The sequence below is a fragment of the Helicoverpa zea genome, chromosome 17 (genome assembly GCF_022581195.2).
Source record: "Helicoverpa zea isolate HzStark_Cry1AcR chromosome 17, ilHelZeax1.1, whole genome shotgun sequence".
NCBI lineage: Eukaryota > Metazoa > Arthropoda > Insecta > Lepidoptera > Noctuidae > Helicoverpa > Helicoverpa zea.
This window is the reverse complement of record NC_061468.1, coordinates 3,547,722-3,571,393: the sequence shown is the minus strand read 5'-3', so window position 1 is coordinate 3,571,393 and position 23,672 is coordinate 3,547,722. Positions and strand designations below refer to the sequence as shown.

Sequence of the window (23,672 nt, the reverse complement as noted above, 5' to 3'; positions counted from 1 at the left end):
ATGGCTTGTTTAGCCTCCTTCTGTGAGGACGTCATGTCACAGAAGGAGGCGGCAGAGCGCTTGCGGGAGAACGACCCTCTCGCAGCGCCGCTCCGCAGACGAAGAAGGGGTGGAAGACGGCGAACACAACGTCCGTCCCCATCCGCCCCGGGGGGTGATCAGCGGGCGACAGGCGCGGGGGTGCCACCGCCTGCATTACAAGGATCGCCCCTTGTGCTCCGGCCATCATAGGGACCCCTCCCCACTGGGGGGAGGCATGAGGGGCCTGCCGTGAGGCGGGCAATCGCCGGTGGGGGACTGGATGCCATAGATTCCCAGACCCCCTCCACTCAGGCGAGGTCGGAGTGCCGCTGAGCCTTTTTAGTGGGTATACCGGGAACGTCGTTACCGGGGAGTCCCACATACCCCTCTCCCGTCCCCCGACGGGAAGGGCATGCGTAATAGCATTTTTTACCCAGCGACAACAAAAAAAATAAAAAAGGCTATTAATATGTACCTATACATGAATATATATGTAGGAAGTGTCTCTGTGCTTGTAATTATGTATGTTCGTATGTTCAATTAGGAATATGATATTGTTGATGTCATTAATGATCTTCAAAAGAGGAGGAGGGAACGTTAAACACTCCGCTTGCTTTAAAGCGAAATGGCGATTTCAGACTTAAAAATTAAGATTTCTTCAAGATTCCTTCTCAGTCATTGTTATCAAAGATACACTTAAAAAAGTACCATGAAAATACATACATATAAAAGTTACTTACATTGGTACTTACCCGACCTGGAATCGGACCTGCACACTCGTACTTGAGAAGCAATTGCCTCTAGACCACGAAGACTTGTCTACCATTTGCAATCCCAATCTCAAAAACAACTAACCTTAAGCCAAAACCTTTGACCACAAGCTTTCATTAACTTATAATATTCCTTTGTCCACAGAGTATATTAAAACCAAATGCGTACATAGTAACTCAGGGTCCAACGGAGGATACGGTGGTGGATTTCTGGCGGATGATATGGCAGGAGCGGGCCGCCGCCATTGTCATGCTCACCAAGACTTTCGACTTTATTAAGGTAAGGTTAAATTTTATGCTTCTTTTGTAACGTTTACCTATGTAAAGTACAGTAGGTTGTTGTCTCCTTCTTGACAAGTAGATGGCAATGATGAAGGACTTATCAGTAGCATTCTTTAGCTGTGCAATTGTTGGAGCACATTGGGTAACACAGAAGATGCCTCCTGGTTTGTGGCACCTTGTATATTTTAATGTATTTTTAATAGAATTAGAATTTATTTATTTGCTTGAAATATGGTTCAATTATAGGTCTTAAAATACAATTATGTTTCTTCATATCTCGCCTCATATTCAGCATGCAAAAATATGAAATAATTATTATTAAAAAATAATTCTCAAACAATTCTGCATCTATGTGTGTACATTAATTTATAAATATGCAGATTCCTGCATTTTTGTCTTCAATAAGTGTCACCATAAATTTAATACTTCGCCAGTATAGTAAAACGCTACAATCTCATCACTCAATACATTTTGTCTCATTTACATCGGGACATTTTTATAAAAAAAAAAACTTCGCAGATACTAATAAAAAGTACATAAAAATAAACAATAAAATGGTGCTCCTCATCACAGACGATTCACAATAATTGGTGAAGAGCATCTACTTGCAAATGAAGCTACTTCATTTTCGCTTTCATAGCAATTTTGTACAAATTCGTTGCTATTTCCTGCTGCGTTTTCCTTGAAATGAAATGCTGGCCTTCTAGTGTTAATAATAGCTAAGTAATGAAATCAAGAACAGCTTTTTTGCCACACTATACAATACATATTATATCAATATACAACAGAGTACCTAAGGGTATTGTTATACAATCAAATCGTTAGTGCTGGTGCTATAAGGTTCATAGTAAACAGCTATTTAGATACATAAAAAACATCTTTTTAATTTTTAAATTTAAAAAAAAACAGCTTATTCAATCCTGGAACCGAACATACAAGAGACTTAGTGAGAAGCTTCATTAAGACCCAATTAAATGAGCTTATAACCACTAGGTGCATACAAATTAAATGCACCAAACAAATATTAGTTCCCCGAATACAAATAGGAGGCAAACCTGAACAAATAAGGCTGTATGCCATTGTATTCAGGTCATTGACAACCTTTATTTGATCCCAGCGTTTGCAGTTCCAACAATCATTTCTATACTATACTGAACGCTGGTAATGATGTTGGCTTTTAACGAACTATTCATTAATTAACTTGTTCGAAATATAGATTATTAAATACTGATTAACTTCGACATGTTTCCAATTAAATGAACTTCATGTAGTTGTGGTGAATTTCATTACAAATATAAAGTTTGAATCAAATGCAGGGAAATTTCGGCAAAGCTGTGATGTATAGCAGCTGTGATGTACATATATGTGATATATGTATAGCAGCGTTAAAAATACCTATATTCATTATCGGTATGTAGAATCTTCTTCTCAAAAAGAACTCTCCATGGAGTCCCATAGAGAATTCTTTTAAACCTACTTGAAACTAAAACGTTTAACCTCAATTTTGATTTGAATCAGATTCTACAACTAAAACTGATAACAATGCAATACATTATTTGTAGCAAGCGCATGTAAAAGCAACGAAAGCAGCAAATAACAGTATTAAATAATCTGCCCTAAAAACGGTCTTATCTACATCTGTCCTACATTCATAAATCAAACGTAAAAGTCCTTTGAATTCACAATATATTCAGCAAAAGTACTAAAACGGCTTTATCTCGCGCACGTACACAGATTTGACAGTCAATAAGACTGTGTCAGCTTTATATGAAAGATAAATACTCGTAAAAAATGTATTAAGCCGTAGAATACTTTTGTCGTGTATTATAAAAGGTCCGTCGTATTGTAAAGCTCCAAATTACTTTCTCTTTGACTATTCTTATATTTTTTCCAACTACAAATAGATCATTTTTTTTTCAGTTAAAATTAATGTTAAGATGAACTTAAGTACAGATGCTAACTTAACTCTATAGATTGGTAATCCTATTTAAAATGTTTACATTTTATTTTCATTTATATTCAGATTAAACAAATAAGTTCATTTTAACATTTCAACTGTTTGTCTGGATTCAAATTGACATCTATTTCTCCTGAAAAGCATTTTAGTTTACCAAAAATGACACAAACCACTCCATTACCCCTATATATTAGTAAAACGTGGAAAAGGCGGGCTCACACCCACATTATAATAATTCAGCATATACCAACAAATGTCTGAAACATTTGCTAACTGAATTCCGGACGGACAGACCGTGTTTCTGACGGTTCTGACATTTCGCTAGACGGGTTCCGCACACCATTATTATATTAGGTAAAATGTTTTATAAACGGCATGAATATTTTAGCTTCGTAATCGGCTGGTTATATTTGGTGCATATTTATTTACCCAACTGATGACAAATTAAAAAAAACTGGGTAATCATTCTCCCTCAGTAACGATTTGTACAACCAAAATTCTTGTTCTCAATTTTTTTTCTTATGTCACCATCAACATGAACGCATTTTGACAATTCACTCAAGGCATATCTTAATCATAGGATATCTTAATCTTGTTTAGGCGTGAAAGATTCATTCCGGCGTGAAAGATTTTGAACCCCATTGTAGTTCTGCCTAAGCTTAGTTAATGCTCAATGAACTTAAAGAATCATAGCAATCGTATTGACCTACTTTTACAAACTTATCAAAGCTATAGCTACAAGCAGAGAGAACAAGTATCACTATTTTGACGTTACAACCCTCTAACTTTTCCCACAACTTCCCTCTTTCCTCCCGAGGGAAAACCTCAACAAAATCATAAAGCGATCAAACAGCGAGCGATCAATCCGCACTTGTTTGTATAATCCTGCCAGATTACGGAGATACCTAACTTCGTACTTTAAGCTCACAATAGCCAGATTTTCAAATTATCACAATAGGAGCACCCACTCCGGTATGAAATCCATTTTCAAAATGGCTGCCATTCGTAGTTAGCAGTTTGATATTTTCGACCCAATTATTTCAGTAGTTTTGAAATTTCCTGAAAACTTCTACCCGTAATAAAACGTTGTGCTCGTTATATTTGATTTCTGAAAGGATTTTCAGTTTTGCATTACCTACGAACTTATCTTTTATGAGAACTTTGACGCGATAAATTGGTTTCGTTGTAACTGTTGCCTTGCGCCCTTTATAAAGCTTTATACATTTTATTTGGGAGATAATTGTCTTCATTTGCTTTCAAAAAATTTGTAGTAGGAACTTGGTAATCATTGATTCTTATCCAAAACTCAAGAGTCTTGGACAGTGTTCTCCGTTTACCGCTAGATGTTGGAACGTCACGAAAATATAATATTATTTGAGAAAAAATCTTTTTACCAGCGAAAACAAATGTATCCAACAAAAATACGATCAGATAACATATCCAGCATAAAAAAATGGTTTGTTCAGACTAACGCATAAATGTTCTGCGCTCGTTAAAGGTTTAAGCAGTGTAAATAATGCAAACTATTTGTAACCGGAATGCTCGTGCACTCTTAGTTTTATTTCATGTAGCAAAAAACCAGTTTCAACGAGTTATGAGCAGTTCGAATAGTTTAGCGTGCGAACCGTAATGTGCAGAAAGTTTATGAATTTGTTAGGTCTGATAGAATGTCTGACTTTTAGTGCGTACCATTCAGATTAGTTTGGTTTGTTAGGCAGTAGTGATATTTTGTTACTCAGTATTTTACGTGAGTTATGTTTCAAGTTTTGAGCAATTCAAAAAACAAAGGTCTCCCCATCTCGCTTGAACCACACTTCCCGATCCTTCGACCGAGTCCACCAGGGGCCCGATTCTCCTAAGCTAATAATGTCAAAATCGAATAGAAATCGAATCGCAATAGCAGTTTTAACCATATCGGGCATTCTGCTACTAATATAAGACCAATCGTATACCAACGACATTCGATTGGTTCGCGATTGGTCTGCTATTTTGGTGATTTTGGTCTATACGGTAGTTTGCTCTACAATCATATTGCAATAGTTAATCATTTGCAGACAAAATGATTTATTATTGAATGACAGAAAAGGGTTAAAAACGTTTATTTCTAAGAAAAAATAGCGGAATGCCACATACGTTTCAATCATAATCGAGTCGGGATTGGATCGCAGTCGAACGTGAATCGTATGTTGCTTAAGTAAAATTAGGAGAATCGGGCCCAGGATATTATACCTATAGGTAGGCGTCCGGTTAGGTTACCTTAATTGGTTTTAGTACTACAAAAATATTATTCAAGTAAAACAGTCCTTTTTTTATGGGAACTCATCAAATGACCCCTAACACTGTTGGTGCAGCGTGAGAGAGTGTCAGACTCTTACCGAGTAAAACCTACCGTGTTCCTTCTTAAGCCCTTTGTGTACAAGTCCTAACTCCAGCATATGTTGTTGAAAATCAAACCTTCACGCATTACAATAAGGCCTCTTTTCCCAGGTGATGTGCGTCCAATACTGGCCGCCGAACAAAGAGAAGGACGAGACGTATGGAGATATCAGTGTGGGCATCGTGCAGGAGGAGGAACTCGCCAACTTCCATATACGAACCTTCAGACTTTATAAGAGTGAAAAAAATGTAAGTAGTTATTTCTTGTCACATGTGTTTTTATCATAGGGCCTTAAAAAAGTAGTATTTCAGCCAGATCACCAAGTTCCTCAATTCTTAATTGCCAAACTATTTTTTTTTTGTCTTTATGGTTTTTCGAGTCGTGTAAAGATAAATATGCCTTATAAATATTATTTGAAAACATAAATCGCGTGAACATTTACAAATAACAAATTGAAAAGTCGGAAACAGTTTGAAAAAGTCGTGTAAATATAAAAATGCTTTGAAAATATTATTTAAAAACATAAATCGCCTTAAAAATCTCAAATAACGAACTGAAAAGCCAGAAACAAGTTGAAAAATAAGGTGATATGTAGAGGCAAACGTTCATTCTGGCAATGCAACCTTTTACCACCCACCCATAGACAGTATGAATCATATTACCAATTATGTATCTTTACTGAACATAACGTGATTATTCTATCCTGCCATAACGATACACAATAAACATTAAGGTACCTAACATATAAAATAAGTAGGTAAATTAAAACAAAAAAAGGTTCAAAGTAGAATTCCTTTCAAATATTCGAAACAATCTCTTTATTTGAAAACTTTGTAAACACAAAGGGTACGAGAGAAATATTTTTCATTCTCTGCTCGTCGCACGTCCATTTATTTCTTTTTAAAAAGATTACTCTCACTCAACAACAGAGTATTCTAGATTTTATTATCAACAATTTGAATTCCGTCGTAAACTTATATATTCTACTGCGAACTTTTATGTTGGGTAACTAGATGTAGAAAATTAATGCAATCACAGTTTTTTCATTATTCGCCCGAGACTTTTTTTTAACGACGTCAAAAATCATGAAGTAACCCCTCCCGCTGTGGGTTAGCAGCAGTGTGGGAGTGTCAGACTCTTACTGAAACCGTCGTGTTCCGTCGTAGGTAGGCCTTTTATGTACCAGGGTCGCGGTAACTTTTTCGGACAATTCCGCAGCCCCCGTAGATTCGCCCGAGACTTGGGTTAAATGTTTAAGTATCTCTAAAGATGAAGAGAATAGTTTAACCCGTTGTATGTCGGAGCGCAGACATACGCGAGACACGATTGATTTTCTAATGTTTTATAATTAGCAACATACAAGCAGTTAACCATCTTTCATTAATATCACGTAGCCAAGCATCTTCTATCACGATGTGGCTATCCGATTCGATAAATTAAACCGAAAATTAAAATTATGTATAATAATCGTTTTAATGAACTGTAAAACGATTATCATTCATTAATTATTTTAATCGAACGACAAATAGGCATTCAATTAAACCCGCTCAGTGCCGACTTCAAAAAGTAATATTAAATTATGTTGACTTATGAAATAAATACACTCATTGCGATAGTTATTAAGTATTATCCCATTCATATGATATGCAGCTTAAAAATGCACACGGGAATCATATTTATTACAAGTTTGTAATACAATATTTTGTTTGATTAAATCGAACTTGCAGGTATGTCACTTAAAGAGAATTGTAAAACTGAATGAATGTTTCAATGATTCTCATTCCCTTCATAATTTATAACGACTGTTTATCGTCATCAATGTTAGCAATATTTTTGTATTAGTCCACCCCAATATAAATTCTAACACACAGCTGCATTTACATGCCTATCAACTTAACCTACACACTATCTACTGCTTAAGACACTATCTACTGCTTGATACACCCATGCATCGGTGAGCATGTAAATATCGGTCCTGCGCCTGATCTCTCTCCGGTCATTTCGGATTGCCATCGGGCTATGAGAGTGAAGGAATAGTGAGTGCACCTGTGTCTACGCAAAAGCTTGTGCACTGTAATATGTCCTGCGGCTAATCTCCTTACATGAGAACAACCGCCGTAGCCGATAATCGGCTAGGAAGACATCATCATCACTGCTTAAAAACCATCCCATACCAACTCTTTCTCTCTTCCATTCTCACTCTCATTCTCTTCCCCAGGTGGTGGTAGAAGAGCGGTTCATCCTACAGTTCCATTACACCCAGTGGCACTCACACACGTGTCCCTTCAGCAACGCCCTGCTGGAATTCAGACGTCGTGTCCGTGCCGTGGTCGGCAGACGACTGGCCACCAACCCCGCTGCGGGGCCTATGGTAGTGCATTGCAAGTAAGTGGCTTATTTGTAGTCTAGGTGTAATGTTCGGCGAAGCCTTGAAGCCGGTTTATAAACTTGAACGAAATTAAAAATTCAGTCAATCAATCAATCAAATCAAATCAATCAAAACAGTGTTATAATTTTGACGATATCGCTACCAGCCTTCTAAATAAAAGAAGAAAGCAACATTTTGTGTGATGTGAAGCTAGCCTAATCACACTGGTGGATTTTTCGGTGACTTTTTCGAACAACACCGCACGATTCGTACGGGTGGTTTTCCACTCGGAAAATCCGCCAATGTGAAAAGGTCTCTTTACTAAGTGCAGACGTCCCAAATGTTCACCGAAGCCCTAAGACAACATTGTCAGTTAATGCATAAGAGAATATTAAATAGAAAGTAACACAATATTAAACGGATGCAAAAGACAAAAAAAATATATATTCAAATTAAATAGGTACACTCAGATCACAAAGTGAACTATTTAATTTAATAGCAGCGGCACTCAGCAACCTGGTGTAAATTACGCTGCAAGATATTTTATTTCTTGCCTTTCTTCAATACTAACTTTTTGCAATTTTCTTACAAAAAGACTTGACAGAGCGCTTGGAATTGCGCTGCGATTTTACACGAGAAGTCTTATCTTTATGATCTTTGGGAATAGTGCACATCTACACTAATATTATAAAGCTTGTTTGTTTGTTTGTCAGTTTGCTTGAACGCGCTAATCTGAGGCACTACTAGTCCGATTGAAAAATCCTTTTAGTGTTAGATCGCCTATTTATCGATAAAGGTAATAAGGCTATAGGCTACTTTTTATCCTGGTTCGTGCATGAGAAGCTGGTAATATGTAAAGAGGAAAGATTTGATTGTTTGTTTGACACGAATAGACTCTGCATCTACTGAACCAATTTTATTGCTTGCATTTGTCATAAACAGTATCTAAAACATGTATATATATAGTGACATGCTCCTTTTGTTTCTTGAAATTTTACTTTTAATCTACTAGCCTTAGCTTTTGTTTTCTTAAGTTAAAAATACGGTCGAACACTGACTTCCAACATACAGGTCTGCCTAGTTTGGAAATCAGGGTTTAACAAGTAATTTTGTACTACCAATTCTGTACCTTAGTTTTAGACAAAAGCAATGTACAAATCCATTGGTGTTTAATAAAGAATTTATTAATTATTAATTAATTAATTTGAAAAATTCTTTCCATATCACTGTTGGGGCGCTACACTCTTCCCGAGTAACATAGGCTATATTTTATCCTAGTACAAGCAAGCAATAGTTCCCAAGTGACGCGGGTGTAACCGCTGGCAGAAGCTAGGTTTTAAAATAAAAATATCATGTGCCTGAGAATTGTAGATTTATAAGATATATCCTTCGTTGCGGAGTTTATAACAAATTAGTTTACTCTGCTAGTGTACAGCAAGCAAATAACGCTTGATGCACTCTCTGTTTGCAGTGCGCGTGTAACAAACTATTTGCTGCCATGTCAAAGTTTGTGTTATTGCTGTTTACATGACGTCGTTATTATATTTTCGGAATAAGATTGCAAGCGTTCATTTTGTCTGAACAGAGTATACACTATATAGAGTTTTATCATGTGTTTTTTTTTAACACGCTTATATTAGCTTCACTTGTAACTATGTCATCATCCTCCGAGCCTTTTTCCCAATCATGTTGGGGTCGGCTTCCAGTCTAACCGGATTCAGCTGAGTACCAGTGCTTTACAAGAAGCGACTGCCTATCTGACCTCCTCAACCCAGTTACCCGGGCAACCCGATACCCCTTGGTTAGACTGGTGTCAGACTTACTGGCTTCTGACTACCCGTAACGACTGCCAAGGATGTTCAATGACAGCCGGGACCTACAGTTTAACGTGCCATCCGAGACACAGTCAATGGTGTCTAAGATATACTTAGAAAGTACATACAAACTTGTGAGACTTTGGTACTTGCCTGACCTGGGATCGAACCCGCGCCCTCATACTTGAGAGGTTGGTCCTTTACCCACTAGGCCACCAGGAACTATGTATGTAGTAATAAAATCTTCGAATCTTAATTTTATCCAATTCCAGGTCTTCGATTAGGATGAAATTTTGCATACGCTATGTTAGGTTAAAACATTTTTTTATCAGTATAGGTATATACATTTCCATACCACCATTTAGAATCTACACTACAGCTGAAGACAAACAAACAAAGCTTCATTGTGCCAATCTCAGGAACTATGATCCGATTTGGAAATTCATTCAGTTTGAGATAGCCCATTTACCAAAAAAGGCTTATCCCGGTTGTCCTACTTTTTAATACACTTTTAGCAGATTTTAACCAATCTATTTTGTTCCAGTGACGGTGGTGGTAGGTCCGGAGTATACCTGGCTATTGACGCAAACCTCGAGCTGGCGGAGGAAGAAGACTGCTTCGATGTGTTCGGCTTTTTGAAGAAACTTCGCCAATCCAGGAAAGGCCTTATAGAAAATGAAGTAAGTTATTCTGGGCTTTATTAGGGTCATATTATTATGTAAGTCGTACAATTTATAAGGTACTCCAGCTTTTGCCCAAGACGCACAGGCTTGGTATTACGAACACACTGATTTTAAGAATATTTTATGAATTTAGAATAATAGGTGATGTGTTGTGCCTATGTGCCGAATGTCTTCTGAAAGTTTTGTGTGAATTGAGCACCCTTAGCATGAGTGAGCTTAAATCTTTTGCGGTTACTAAGTTACTAAATCGCAAAAATTCCTAACACTTCCAAAGGTACCTTTATGATCAGCTAGGTTTGAACCATATTACTGCTTCAATATTTTATAGTTCAACATCGAATTTATTTTAATATTTTCATCACGAACATTGCAATTTACCATTAAAAGCTAGCCTTTAGTATGAACTACACTAATTGGTGATTTTCTTCCTAGTGCACACAATAAGTACCTCCAGAAAGTTAATAGCCAGTAGCTACACGTTCTCCGCTATTGTGCCCTCTTATCTAGATGCACTAAGTTGCGTGTTTAGTTTATACCTAATCACCAAAAAATATATATCTGTTAGTCTTCTAATTTCAATGAAATTTTGAAAGTATATACTTAAAACCTGCGCTCACTTGAAATGCCGGAAAAATGACGAGAAAGAGCCAGTTGGTAATATTATCTTTCATATCAGTGATATACGGGAAAAATATAGTAAATATCTGATAATAATAGAGAATTCACATCAACGCATCGATACTCTGATCTCATTTTAATTGGGTATTATATAGAAGCGCTTCGACGTGACTGCACTACCATTAATTAGATACTTCAGCGTAAAGCCTTCGAGAAGCAAAGCAATATATATTTCAAGCTTTCCATATATAACTTCATATATACATGGTTATCGATCAGTTCTCTGGAGTACAATCAAGACCACTCGTATATTTAGTCCCGTAATATATTTTATAAATGAGATTCGTTGTACCCGGATAGCCTGTTTCCGTTTCTAGAATATCCATCATGATTTCCTTCAACTGCAACTACGGATGTAAAGAAATAATCTTCATTTCAAAAGGAACGATCTTTCACGCTGCCAAATTTGATGTCAATCTGTTCAGCCGTTTGAATGAAAAGCATATTTACACTTGGTTAATGACAAAACACAATCACACTATTCGAACAAAAAAAAAACAATTGCCTAACACAGTTATTCTCTCCCTAGGAACAATACAAATTCGTGTACGACACATTAGAAGAGCACGTCGTCTGTGGAGTGTCATGGTTCCCGGTGTCAGAGCTCTCTCAGAGACTGAAACAGAAGTCTCAGAGAGACCCAGTGTCGAAGCTCAATGAATATCAGAAGGAGTACCAGCAGATCTGCAAGCAGACGCCAAGGTTCACGATAGGTGATTGTGCGGGAGGACACAGAGGAGATAATCGAGAGAAGAATCGGGATGTCCTTGTTGTTCCACGTAAGTTGTTGACATTTAAAATTAATCGACGATCGCAATTAATTGATAAAATAGCTACAAATATCACTATTCCAATAACCAAGTAAGTATAACGATGAGAAAATGCATTGCGCTTAGTTTATTTTATATTTATCATAGCCTATTTAATTAATGTTGTCGAAAAAGAATATCAAATTGTTTACAAAATGATCACATATACCGAGTCATTAAATCGTCTTAAGTATATATTTATCCAATTTCTTCTTCAACTTATAAGTTCTTTTAATTTGGCGTCAAGTATACCTAGCTATACCTATAAAGCGCAACTCATATTATGACGGTCAATTTTGTTGCAGCCGACAACTTTCGTCCATACCTAACGTCGTTCCAAGGCAACAGTTTCACGGACTACATCAATGCCGTGTTCGTAGACGTAAGTACTTCATTAATCTTCAGAAACCTTCATTAAGCTGCTACCAGGAACCAGGGAAGCATAAGCTTAGAGGAGCTCGCCGATACACTAACACATTTATAACCATGGAGAACAAAAATTTGTTTAAAAGACACGTTTTTTGTAACGTTTCTTAGCTAGTCATGTACATATTTTCATCGGAACTCAGAGCGTGTGCAAAATTTTATCTTAATCGAAGACCGGGAAGTGGGTCAAATTAAGATTCGAAGATTTTCTTACACACATAGTTACAAGTGAAGCTAATATAAGCGTGTTAAAATGGCTAGCGGAGATGTCATAACGCAATGTCCTAAGAAAGCGCGATAAAATGCGGATGTTCGGGGGACGAGGAACGTTACCCGATCCGCCTTTATACGCCTTCTATGGAACCCAGCCATTATGTTTTTGTATAAAATCACCAATCTTTGACAGATTAGCTTTGATTTGACAAGGAACCCGAACGTCTCGTTAAATCTAGTAACTGACCACACGCCTACCGTTCGTTGCTTGACCTACAAGAAGGCTCTTGACCTACGTTCCCTATGGCATCTCCGCTATCTTACCTTCCTCCGTGGTTATAATAGTATGTAGCTTGCAAATGTAAATTGTAGTAACAAGCTCATGTGAGCGTGTTGCAATGTAGTTGTTAGCTTGTCTAACAAGATAGAAATGTATTAAGTGTGTAGTATATTATGATAGTTAGGTACCCACTTGATACATACTAAGTAAGTGTGATTTCCTTTATTGCATTTTGCACATTTATGTACGTTTATGTTAGGAAATAAGGACAGGTTCAAAGTTTTTTGAACCTGTCCTTGCCCATGGTAAATAATATTCATTTTGCAAATAGGTTAAAAACAGCACTTTTCAATACGAACATTTTTTCATATAAAGCTAGAAGTGATCAGTGTTTATTAATATTTGAAAAACAACCATTGAAAAAAAACAACGTGATTATTATCCTCTATAACTTTTAAGAACTACGAAATTCAACTAAGTATGTACTCTGTCTAGCTACACACTTTTACGCAGAAATACCTAAAAGCGTAGAATAGTCACGCTCCTGCGAAGCACAATTTTATTCCACAAATGCAATTTTCTCAGAAAAGTGTCCCCTGAGTTAGTGGGAAAGTTCATCTTTTAAGTTAATGCGACTTTATTATGACACCGCACAGTTACTTGTAGTGTTAAAAGTAGGAATTCTTTGAAGTCGAGCTGTGGTTTCTCCGTACTTATGAATTTAATTTTTTATAGGAGAAAGATTTTATACTTATCATAGGAAGAAATGTTCGCCAATACTTTAGTGATTTTGTTTAATATATTATTTTTATTTTTTATATGATTATTTTCAAATTATTAGCTTCTATCACAATAAATTTCATTTTCACTAGTATTTTCGATGCTGTGAAGGGTTACGGCCGCTTATCACACAGTGTCGACTCCTTTCACACTTCTAAATCATTCATATATTTTTTGCATTTCGTAAGCCCGTGTTTATCTTCCAGGGTTACACCAAACCCCGGGAGTACATAGTGACGGAGTGGCCTCTCGTCAGAACGCAGGGAGAGTTCTGGTCATTAGTGTATGACTACGAATGTGCGGCAGTCGTCGTTTTGTGCGTGCCTCCTAAGAACTCTGTAAGTACCATATGATAAAGCTGTTCATATTTTCCAAACAGAAATTTTATAAGGTTTCAATCAAAGAAGGCTAACAATGAAGACGGCAAAAAATATGTGCAAGAATGTGTTAATTACAAGAAATCGCACCGTTGGTTGTTGGACTTAATTCAATGCTATATTGTCTCCTATTTCTATGTCCAAATGGCTCCACGAACACAGGCCTTACAACATGGACGCAAAATATAGTAGTGGGCCTCTTCATTTCAGCTTGATGAGTAATATTAACCAGGTGTCAAAATTTAACTAACTAAATTCTTATTTGCAGCAACAATTCCCTCCCTTCTGGCCCGAGGGTCGTCATTCCAAGAAGTACGGGCCCGTGTTCACGATAGACCACGTCTCACACAACCACTATACCAACATCAAGACTTGGATATTCAGAATCAATAAGAAGGTAAGACATTTTCCGAGTAAAATTCGCCTTTTGAGTGAAAACCTCGTAAGAAGACATAGGTAGCTTACTTTTTGAAAGAAAGCCGTAGGATGTGCTTTGCAAAATTTCCTTCTTACAGTCAATTTCTTCATCAAAAGTAAAATCCAAAGTAAAAATCAAAGTAATGTCTAAAGTAAAAGTAACGGTCAAATTCGCTTTTTTTATTAGTTTTGCTGTCACTTTAGCCTTGAAAAAACGAATTTGACCGTTACTTTTACTTTAGACATTACTTTGACTTTTATGTTTGATGAAGAAACTGTCCGTTAGAAACGCAATGAGCAAAAATACATTTACGAGGTCTCACTTAAGACGACGAATTGTATTAAAAGTAATGTACCTTATTTAGAAGTTCGTGAGACCTTACCTAGACATAATAACAGTTTAGTCTTAACAACCCTCAATACAAACGTTTTACGATATATTTTACTACCATAGACGGTTTTTACGTTTTCTTCATTTGAAGGTAAAGTTGCCGAAATCGTAAATTGTTGTACAAAACAATTTTACTCTAGTCAGTTTTACATCTTTTGCAAATAACGCTTAGGTGTTTAGGAGCTAGGACGATAATGGTGAATCATCTTCATCATCATCATCATCACAGCCATAAGACGTCCACTGCTGAACATAGGCCTCCCCCTTTGATCTCCACAGATAACCAGAATAGAACATAGATAGAAGATACTTAGAATCATCTTAACCAGTTATAACCAGTTTCATCTTTCTTCCACCAGATTATATCCCTGACGGAACTAATGGCAGGCGTGAAGGCGCCCACGAAGACGGTGCAACTGTTCCAACTGACGTGCTGGCCGATGGGTCACAAGGTGCCTTCCTCTACCAACTCGCTGGTCGAGCTCATGAACATGGTGGAGCGGTGGCGACAGCGCACGGACTACGGACCCGTCTGCGTTGTGTCGCCGTTAGTATTCACTTCAATAGACATATTAAGATTGAGTTCAGGTTACTCCTTAAGCGTCCTAGGTACATAATGACTGTTTGTGTAGGGATGGTCGGAGTCGCGCCGGTGTGTACTGCGCGGCCAACGCGTGCATCGAGCAAGTGATCCAACACGGCGAGGTGGACGTGTTCCAGGCAGTCAAGACCGTGCGCCGACACCGCCCGCAGCTCGTCGAGAACATGGTAAGTATCGAGTTTACACAGTATACACCATCTGTAATGTATTGTAAACATTCCTATAACACATGTGTCTTCCGCAGACCGAATACAAGTACTGCTACGATCTAGTGCTTCATTACGTGCTGCACTATTTAAATAAAGACATGAATGAAAAGAAGTGAGAGTGCGAACTTAAGGACGAACTCTGGTTCATCGAGTTCGGCCGCGGCGCAGCGCTGCCCACGACGCCCGAGGAGACTTCCCCCGCGGCGCCGCGCGACCCCAAGCGGGCGCGGCCCCGCCGGGGGCTGTCGCTGGACCGCCTGCTGCCCGCGCCGCGCCCGGTGCTGGCTCATGCCGCCACGGAGGAGCCGCGCCGGCCGCGCCGCGAGCGCCCGCCGCTGCGCCGCTCCTTCCGCCTGGACGAGCACGACGCCGCCGCCGCCGAGCGCCGCCGCGCCTTCGTCCGCGGCCCGCGCGCGCCCTCCTTCGACGAGGGCGACGACTGCGAGTGCGCGCGCTCCTCGCTCGAGCGCTCGCAGCCGTCCGACGCGCCGGACGATGACGAGTACGAACCGGAGTTCGCCGCCTCCCCGCCGCGCGCCGCGCCCCCGCCCCGCGCCGGCTCCTCTGACCGCGTGCTGCACGACGTGTCGCCTCGCGCGCCTGCACGCGCACATTCACAGGGCGTCTTCGAGCGACGCCTTCCCAAGATATACAAGTTCGGCCTCATGGACAAATCTAAAAGGGCGAGCTCGAGCGCCCTCTACGAGCGAGCAGAGAGATCGCCTACCGAAGCGTTCTACAACGCGACCGGTTCTACACGGCTCAGCTCGCAGGAGCTCTTTGAGAAGTTTTGTTCCGAGGATTTCACTTCTTTGTATGGACGAGAAGACGACCGGCGCCGCCGGCCACCGCATTCGAAGTCGACGGGCAGCAGCGGGTCGGACGTGCGGCACGAGCGCACGTGCTGCCGGCGCGCGCCGTGCGGCTCGCAGCCGGCGCTGGGCCGGCGCCACGTGTGCGCCGCGCCGCGCTCCGACCGCTCCACCGACTCCGAGGACACGTCGCCGCGCCGCCCCGGGCCGCGCGCGCTGCCGCTCGACCCCGACGCCGACGCCAGTCAGATGGACGATTGCTCGCGATCTGCGCCTCTGCTTAGCCCGGACAGATTCGAAGCTCGCTTCACATTTGATATATCTGAGCGTAGCGAGGTCACATCAAATCGTGATGAAACTCCTTCTGATGCGACTGAAACGCGGAACTTGACATTATACGAGGAGCCGCACTCGGACCGCACGAGTCTTTGCGAATTATATGATGCAGCGTTTTCCTCGCAGCGACCGTCGTTTCGGCGAGACGGGTCTCGACGCCGTGCCGGCCCTGTGGACTTGAGTGCTCTCGATTTCCGTGCTATTGATGATGAAAGCCCGCGACACAGTCGTAGGACTTCACAGCGCAGTGTGGACGATACGTTGAGACAAAATTCAGAGTCCAGAAGTTGGGCTTCTGATTCAGTGTTCGCGACCCCCGAAAGACATCCAGTGGGTGACGTATCACCATCATCCAGTGGCACTCACCACTCTCTCACAGTGCCGGGAGACTCTCCTCCGCGTGCCGACTCCGCCGCGGCAGACTCCACGGTGGCGGACACCACCATTGCTGAAACGACTGTTGTGGAAGAAGAGCCGACCAGCGTGATCGAGCGAGCCGAGTACGCGCTAGCGCTACGGCTCGGCCGCATAGAGCTGGACGACGAGATGTCGGGTCGCGCGTCATCGACGCCGGGCAACAGCGCGCGGCTGTCGAGCCGGCCCTCCATGCACAAGCTGGAGCCCATCGAGCCGGAGCGGCTGTGCGGTGGCGCGCGCGGCACGGAGACGGGTGAGACGCGCGGGCGGCGGCGGCGCGGCGCCAGCGAGCCGCGGCGGGCGGCGCGCTGCTTCCCGCTCTGACTGCGCGCGGCGGCGCCGCCGGGCCGGTCGCGCCGCAGCCGCCGCCGCGTGGCCCCGCCCCCCCGAGTGCCTTCCCGCGCCGTGCGCCCGGCGGCCGTGTCGCCGTACCGCGTGCTGCGAGCCCTGCGCCGCTGGCCGGCCCCGACCCGGCGCGCTCTCGTCCGGCCGCCGCTGTTCCGCTGTACATTCGACCCCCTCCTGTGGGAACAGGAGGGGGTCGAATGTACAGCGGAAGTTACAGTCCGGCGACCGGCGGGAGCCGGTCGCCGGACTGTAACTGCCAAATTTCTAAATAAATGTAACTATTCATAATTTTGTCTAGGTAAGTAGTGTAGCGCCGTCTTTTTCGGTATCGTTAGGTAGGCAGTGCCTAAGTCGACTACGTGCGTAGAGCGTAGATTCTAAATCTCGTAGATAGAAATTGTTCCCGGGGCAGCCGCGGGCACCCCGGTCGCAGTCCACGACTGACACAGGGTCATCGTTTAGCTAATTACACTTTAATTAATACGCTGCCCACACTGACGCGTGTGCTCCTATTAAACTCTCTAGCGGGAATTGTAGATAATAATTTACCGTACCATTTTATTAATAGTTTTATAGGATTCCAGTCACATCTACATGAAATAATTGAGCCAAGAATAAGTGAATGAATCAGTTGCAACAATAAGCCGCGCGTGAGTGGGGGCAGCAGTGCCGCGCCGCGCATATAACGAGCGATGCGAACTAGTTAGTACATAGTATATAAATAAATACATTACCTTTAGGTGATTTATGTGCTTTTTATATTGAGCTGAGGCGTATCTTCACGTGACGTGGAGTTTCTGGGCACACGTCGACTACCGCAGTTAGACTGAAGCTGGTACTGTTCTGTAAAAAAGTGTTTCAATATTTAACATTTTATATTCTCGATACCTTACGTTAAAATGTTTTGGTGTCGTATTTGTCGATGTTATTCAATGTTTGTCTAGTTTATTCCAATGTGTTAAATATTTTATGTCATTACCGTATTACACATGACGATATATAAAATTATATATTAATATTATTACGGATTACGTGTAAGCTTGTAATTTGCTGGGTATTTCGCAATGATATGTCGATATTTAATATTTGCAATATCGTGCTATATGTTTTTATACTGACATATATTTGAAATGTGCCAATTCTTCCATAGTAATCTATGTTGAAATATATATTTAGTCATTACTGTTTCTGTGAATATTAAGCTTCACTTGGTGAATTTACGTTCAATTTCAAAGTTGTTGAAAACTTGACTGTTTAGTTTGTAATGTTTGTAATGTTATCCTGATAATATTTTGTTGTTCAGTTATTAAGATATGAAATAAACGTTATTTTTATAAATTAGGTTCGTGAAAAACCATTTCAATAAATGAAACTTATTTTGAATTATATTTTACGGGCTTCAAGTCCTCGTTTGACGTTTAGGTAACAAAACTTCCAAATATTTATTTTAGTGTACTTGTAGCTCATCCGTTATTGTTGCTCTTCCATTATTTATGAATTGAAGTAATATATAACTTAATATAAATAGATATATATTTAATTATAATAATTCAATTAAATATTTTTAAATGGCGATGTCCAAGTATCGATGCTTGAAATTTTATGTATCAATTGTGTGTATCAATTCGCCATGAATTGATGGAACTTATTTTATAGTAAGCACGGCTTATTATTGTAATATTTTCTTAAGCATTTTGATGTTAAAATTATATTTAAAATTTAGTTTATAGTTCGTCTACAATTATATTTATGCAAATTGTAATAATTTAACGAATGTAACGCACAACCTTAAGCCAATCCTAACATTTACTAATATAAAATATATGGTTATACCCTTTTGACTGCAAACATTTTTATAGTGCAATTTTTTGAACAAGTATACGCTTTTCAAGAAACTAGCAGCTAATTTAGAGAAAAATAGGATCAATGTCAATAGTGAAAGTGATTCAAATTTTTGTAACCATAGAGTATTTACCAGAGTCTAAAAAGCTTTTATAATGTCTTTAAATTGGACACGCTTTGCAAAAAAATACGAATTCGGAATAATATACAATTTTGATAGACGATAACAACTGTGTTGGCGACTGTACAACGTTTTTAAAAGACATTATCGAGAGTTTTATGAGTTTGTTTTTTTTATGTTTTGGAACTACTTATGTGAAAAGGGGTAGAAATAAGTTTTTTAAGCATCTTTCGTAGTAAAAAATATAACTTGACGTACCTGTAAGTTTTATTTATTAAACTTTTTAACATCTGGCAATGTAGGGAAAATCTGAGATTCCAATAGTGTCATTTTTTTAACAAGATACTGATGCTTAATTTAAGTTATTTCTGCCTCTGGACATAATCCGTTTGGATAAAATTATATTACCTTGTTTATAATTTAAATATTTATTTAATAAATAGTTACAGTAGATATGGTGTTGTAAATGCTTTATTGTAAGTTAAAATTTCATGTGGACCATATTCGATGTTTTTTTAGTAATAGTTATCTATTAACATGAGAACAATTTTCTTTATAATTAAGTAAAAAAAAACTTTGAATATAATGACGTCTCGCCGCACCGACCATCTTTATGTAAATAAATTAGAAAAAAAAAAAACTAATTACGTAGTCAGAAGTACCTACTTATACCAAATTATGAATATTGTATACCATATACATATTAATGAATTTGATTATTTATTATATATTTAGGAAGAGGTGAAAATTGTAACTATTACATAATTTATATAGAAACATTGTGATTTCAAATTTTCAACTTCCAAAATATTGTAAAATAACTTATTGAAATATTGTTGTCATAAATGTTATTTGAAAAGGTAATTTTAAAATTTATACATGGAACTTAATGGGAAATATATTTATTTGTTGTATAAAATTATTTGTTTCATTTCCATGCGTACATGATCATTATCATGATCATAGGTTTGCATCCTACCTTTTTATCTACTAAGTATACTAATATTATAAAGGTGTTAGATAGCCCATTTATCGAGGAAGGCTATAGGCTTTTTATCCGGGTTCGTGCAGAGGTTCCCACGGGATGCGGATGAAACCGCTGGCAGAAGCTAGTACAATATATGCGTTTTCCCAGGGTTTCACCATTCGTGGTTTTCACCTTTCACGAAGATCGTTTGAAGAATTTAAGAAAAAATAACTCAATTTACGTACAATTTGCCAATACGACGAACAAATACAGTAATAAAGCTACAGCCTAGTAGGCACTCGCAACAACAATAAAAGTCCGCATTATAACTTAATTAAAACTTTATTACGAACCTTGTCTCGTAAACAATAATTTGTGAAGAAGCCTTGATCGCCCGGGAGACCGCGGAATCTTATTAAGGAAAAATATAAAATAAGGGCAGATGCCCTTATCTAAGAGAAGGTAAAAACAGACGAGTTATTAAACAAAGTTGAGAAGGAAGTTATGTATTAAACCTACGTGCAGTATGTTTACTTCCCGCCCTACTTCTAATTCATTTATGGTGAAGTGTCGGGTAAAATCAAAGACATGTGTCCGCGTTAACGGTCTACTTTATTGTGTCTTTTCACACTTAAATGGTACATTACAAAAGTACATTACTAAGCTTAAACATACATGCACAGGAATATAATGAAGTACTTACTTACTAGGGTACACACACTACACCTCCGGCGGTGAGGAAAAAAAAAAAAAAATCAGAGCTCTTTGATTTTTTTTTTTTGTTAATATTACACAAGATTATTAAAAATAAGATTTATTACTAGTTATGGAACAATTTAGTTCTATCCTTATGAATTAACTTAATTTTATTTTGTTTTAAAATTTTGACATTGGGACCCATATCCTCAATTACAACATAAGGGCCTTCAAAAATATAATCTAACTTCCTTCTTCCTTCACTTTTAACTAACACTAAATCGTTTATATTATAAGTAACAGGATTACACTTCTTATCATATACTAGTTTTCTATTTTCCTTACTTATCTCTAAATTATGTTTAGCATCTTTAAGTGCAGTCTGTAGCCTATATCTTAAATCTAAAGAATAGTCATTTGGGTTATATAATGGATCTATCTTACTACAATTCTTAATATTAGTAGGTATATTACACGACCTACCGAAAATAAGTTCGAAGGGCGTATACTTCGTCTCTGAATGAACGGTATTATTATAACTGAAACACCAAAACGGTATCCAGTGTGACCAGTCGTAACCGTTATTGCCTGAATAGGTCCTTAGAAAAGCGCCTAGGTGCTTGTGAGCATTTTCGAGTGAACCGATTGATTGATGATGGTATGCTGTTGACATTATTTTTTCTATGTTTAACAATTTGCAAACTTCAACCATAGTTTGTGAAATAAATTCTGAACCTCTGTCGGTGGCTATTACTTTCGGTATACCAAAACGTAAAACAAAATTTTGTACAAATGATTTAGCTACTGTTGCTGCTTCCTTATTTGCGATAGGATAAGCTTCTATAAATTTTGTTAATTCACACTGAATGGTTAAGAGATAACAATTTCCTTCCTCGTCTTTATCTAAAGGGCCTACAAGATCTAAAAATATTTTTTCAAAACCTGATGACGCAGTCGTTGTGATTGTCATGGGCTGTTTTGTGTACCTACTATATTTGGCCTTCTGACATGTAGGACATTTTTTTACAAAATCAAGAACGTCTTTATAGATGCCTGGCCAGAAATATCGTCTTTTAATGTTGTTAGTCATCCTGCGCACCCCAGCATGTCCACTGGTGGGCAGTAAGTGAAAGTCATTTAATATAAACTGTTTTTCATTATCGTCATCGATTCTTTCTATTCCTCTCAATATGCATACTCTCGGTCCCGTCCAATCTTTTAATGTTTGTATTTCATGACACAAACCTTTTATAAACTCTTCATTCTCATTATTTTTCACTATGCATACTTCTTTTATTTGTATGTACTTACTAAACTTCTCCAACTTAGTCACAAATTCGGCTCGCGAGAAATGTGTCCTAAAGTCGAGGTTTACACATAACATCATTTTATTAGGAATATAAGCGAGACACTCGTCTTCATCACTTATCATATTATCTCTTCTATACTTATCTACTTCATCCTTCTCTAACAAAATCATCTCCACAACATCACTCGGCTTCCTTAGTAACTCTACAACTCTAGGCTGATCAGACCCGTCGTCGGTAAATTTACTAATTGGCAGTGATTCATTCTTACTCCTCTCATTCATTTTAATTTTTTGCGCTCTAGTCATGACATTAACTTCCGAAAGTTTGTCATTCATACATTTTAAGTCGCGAGAAGTCACAATCACTCTGGATAATGCATCTGCGACTACGTTATCCTTCCCTTGCACATACGTTATTTTGAAATCATACTCCTCAAGCACTAAACGAAACTTCAATAGCCTGCTAGAGGGATCTTTCATTCCAAACAGATAAATAAGTGGCTTATGGTCGGTCATTATAGTAAAATGTCTGCCATATAAATATGGTCTAAAGTATTTTACTGCCCAGACTATAGCGGTAAGTTCTTTTTGTATTGTGGGGTAGTTTAATTCTCCCTTGTTCAGTGGTCTACTAGCATAAGCTACGGGTCTTAAGTCCTTGTTGCATAACACTGCACCGATAGCTACACCTGATGCATCTGTCTGCAAGATGAATTCATTTGATTCTGAGAAGTCTGGGTATTGAAGTATGGGCGGGCTAATTAATTTCTGTTTAAGAGCGTCGAAAGACTTTTGACATTCTACTGTCCAATCAAAAATTACATTTTTTCTGCATAATCGATTTAATGGTAGTGTTATGTCAGCAAAAGATGGTACGAATTTACGATAGTAGTTGCAGAAGGCTACAAAGCGTTTCACCTCATCTACATTTTTTGGTACCGGGTAATTTTGTAAAACTATTGTCTTTTCTGGATCGGGTAACACCCCGTCTGCAGAAACTAAATGTCCAAGATATAATATCTCCTTTTTTAAAAATTGGCATTTGCTTGGATTTAATTTTAAGTTTACTTTTCTTAGTCTTTCGAGAACATCAATCAAATTTTTATTATGGGAATTTAGGTTACGCCCAAAAATAATTAGATCGTCGAGATACACAAAACATTTGTCATATGCCAGTCCCGACATAGCTATAGACATAACCCTACTAAAGTTGCTACAGGAAGTTTTAAGTCCCATAGGAAGACGCTTTAGTTGATACTGACCAGAACTAGTGGAAAAAGCAGTATATTTGCGACTATCAGGGCTTAGTTTAACCTGAAAATAACCTTGATATAGGTCTAAATGAGTGAAATAAATTGAGCCTGAGAGTGA

General features: G+C 38.8%; 1 protein-coding gene across 1 annotated transcript in view; it reads left to right on the top strand.

Annotated features, from left to right (window-relative positions):
• Positions 1-15,687, top strand: part of LOC124638392 (receptor-type tyrosine-protein phosphatase kappa) — a 155,933-nt gene extending 140,246 nt beyond the window's left edge. The window contains exons 7-17 of the mRNA XM_047175343.1: positions 937-1,071; positions 5,518-5,655; positions 7,626-7,792; positions 10,134-10,269; positions 11,480-11,729; positions 12,065-12,141; positions 13,665-13,796; positions 14,104-14,232; positions 15,003-15,190; positions 15,276-15,411; positions 15,489-15,687. Coding sequence (XP_047031299.1) covers positions 937-1,071; positions 5,518-5,655; positions 7,626-7,792; positions 10,134-10,269; positions 11,480-11,729; positions 12,065-12,141; positions 13,665-13,796; positions 14,104-14,232; positions 15,003-15,190; positions 15,276-15,411; positions 15,489-15,569 — 1,569 coding nt within the window. The 3' untranslated portion in view covers positions 15,570-15,687. The remainder of the gene's footprint in view (positions 1-936; positions 1,072-5,517; positions 5,656-7,625; positions 7,793-10,133; positions 10,270-11,479; positions 11,730-12,064; positions 12,142-13,664; positions 13,797-14,103; positions 14,233-15,002; positions 15,191-15,275; positions 15,412-15,488) is intronic.
• Positions 15,688-23,672: the final 7,985 nt, after the last annotated feature.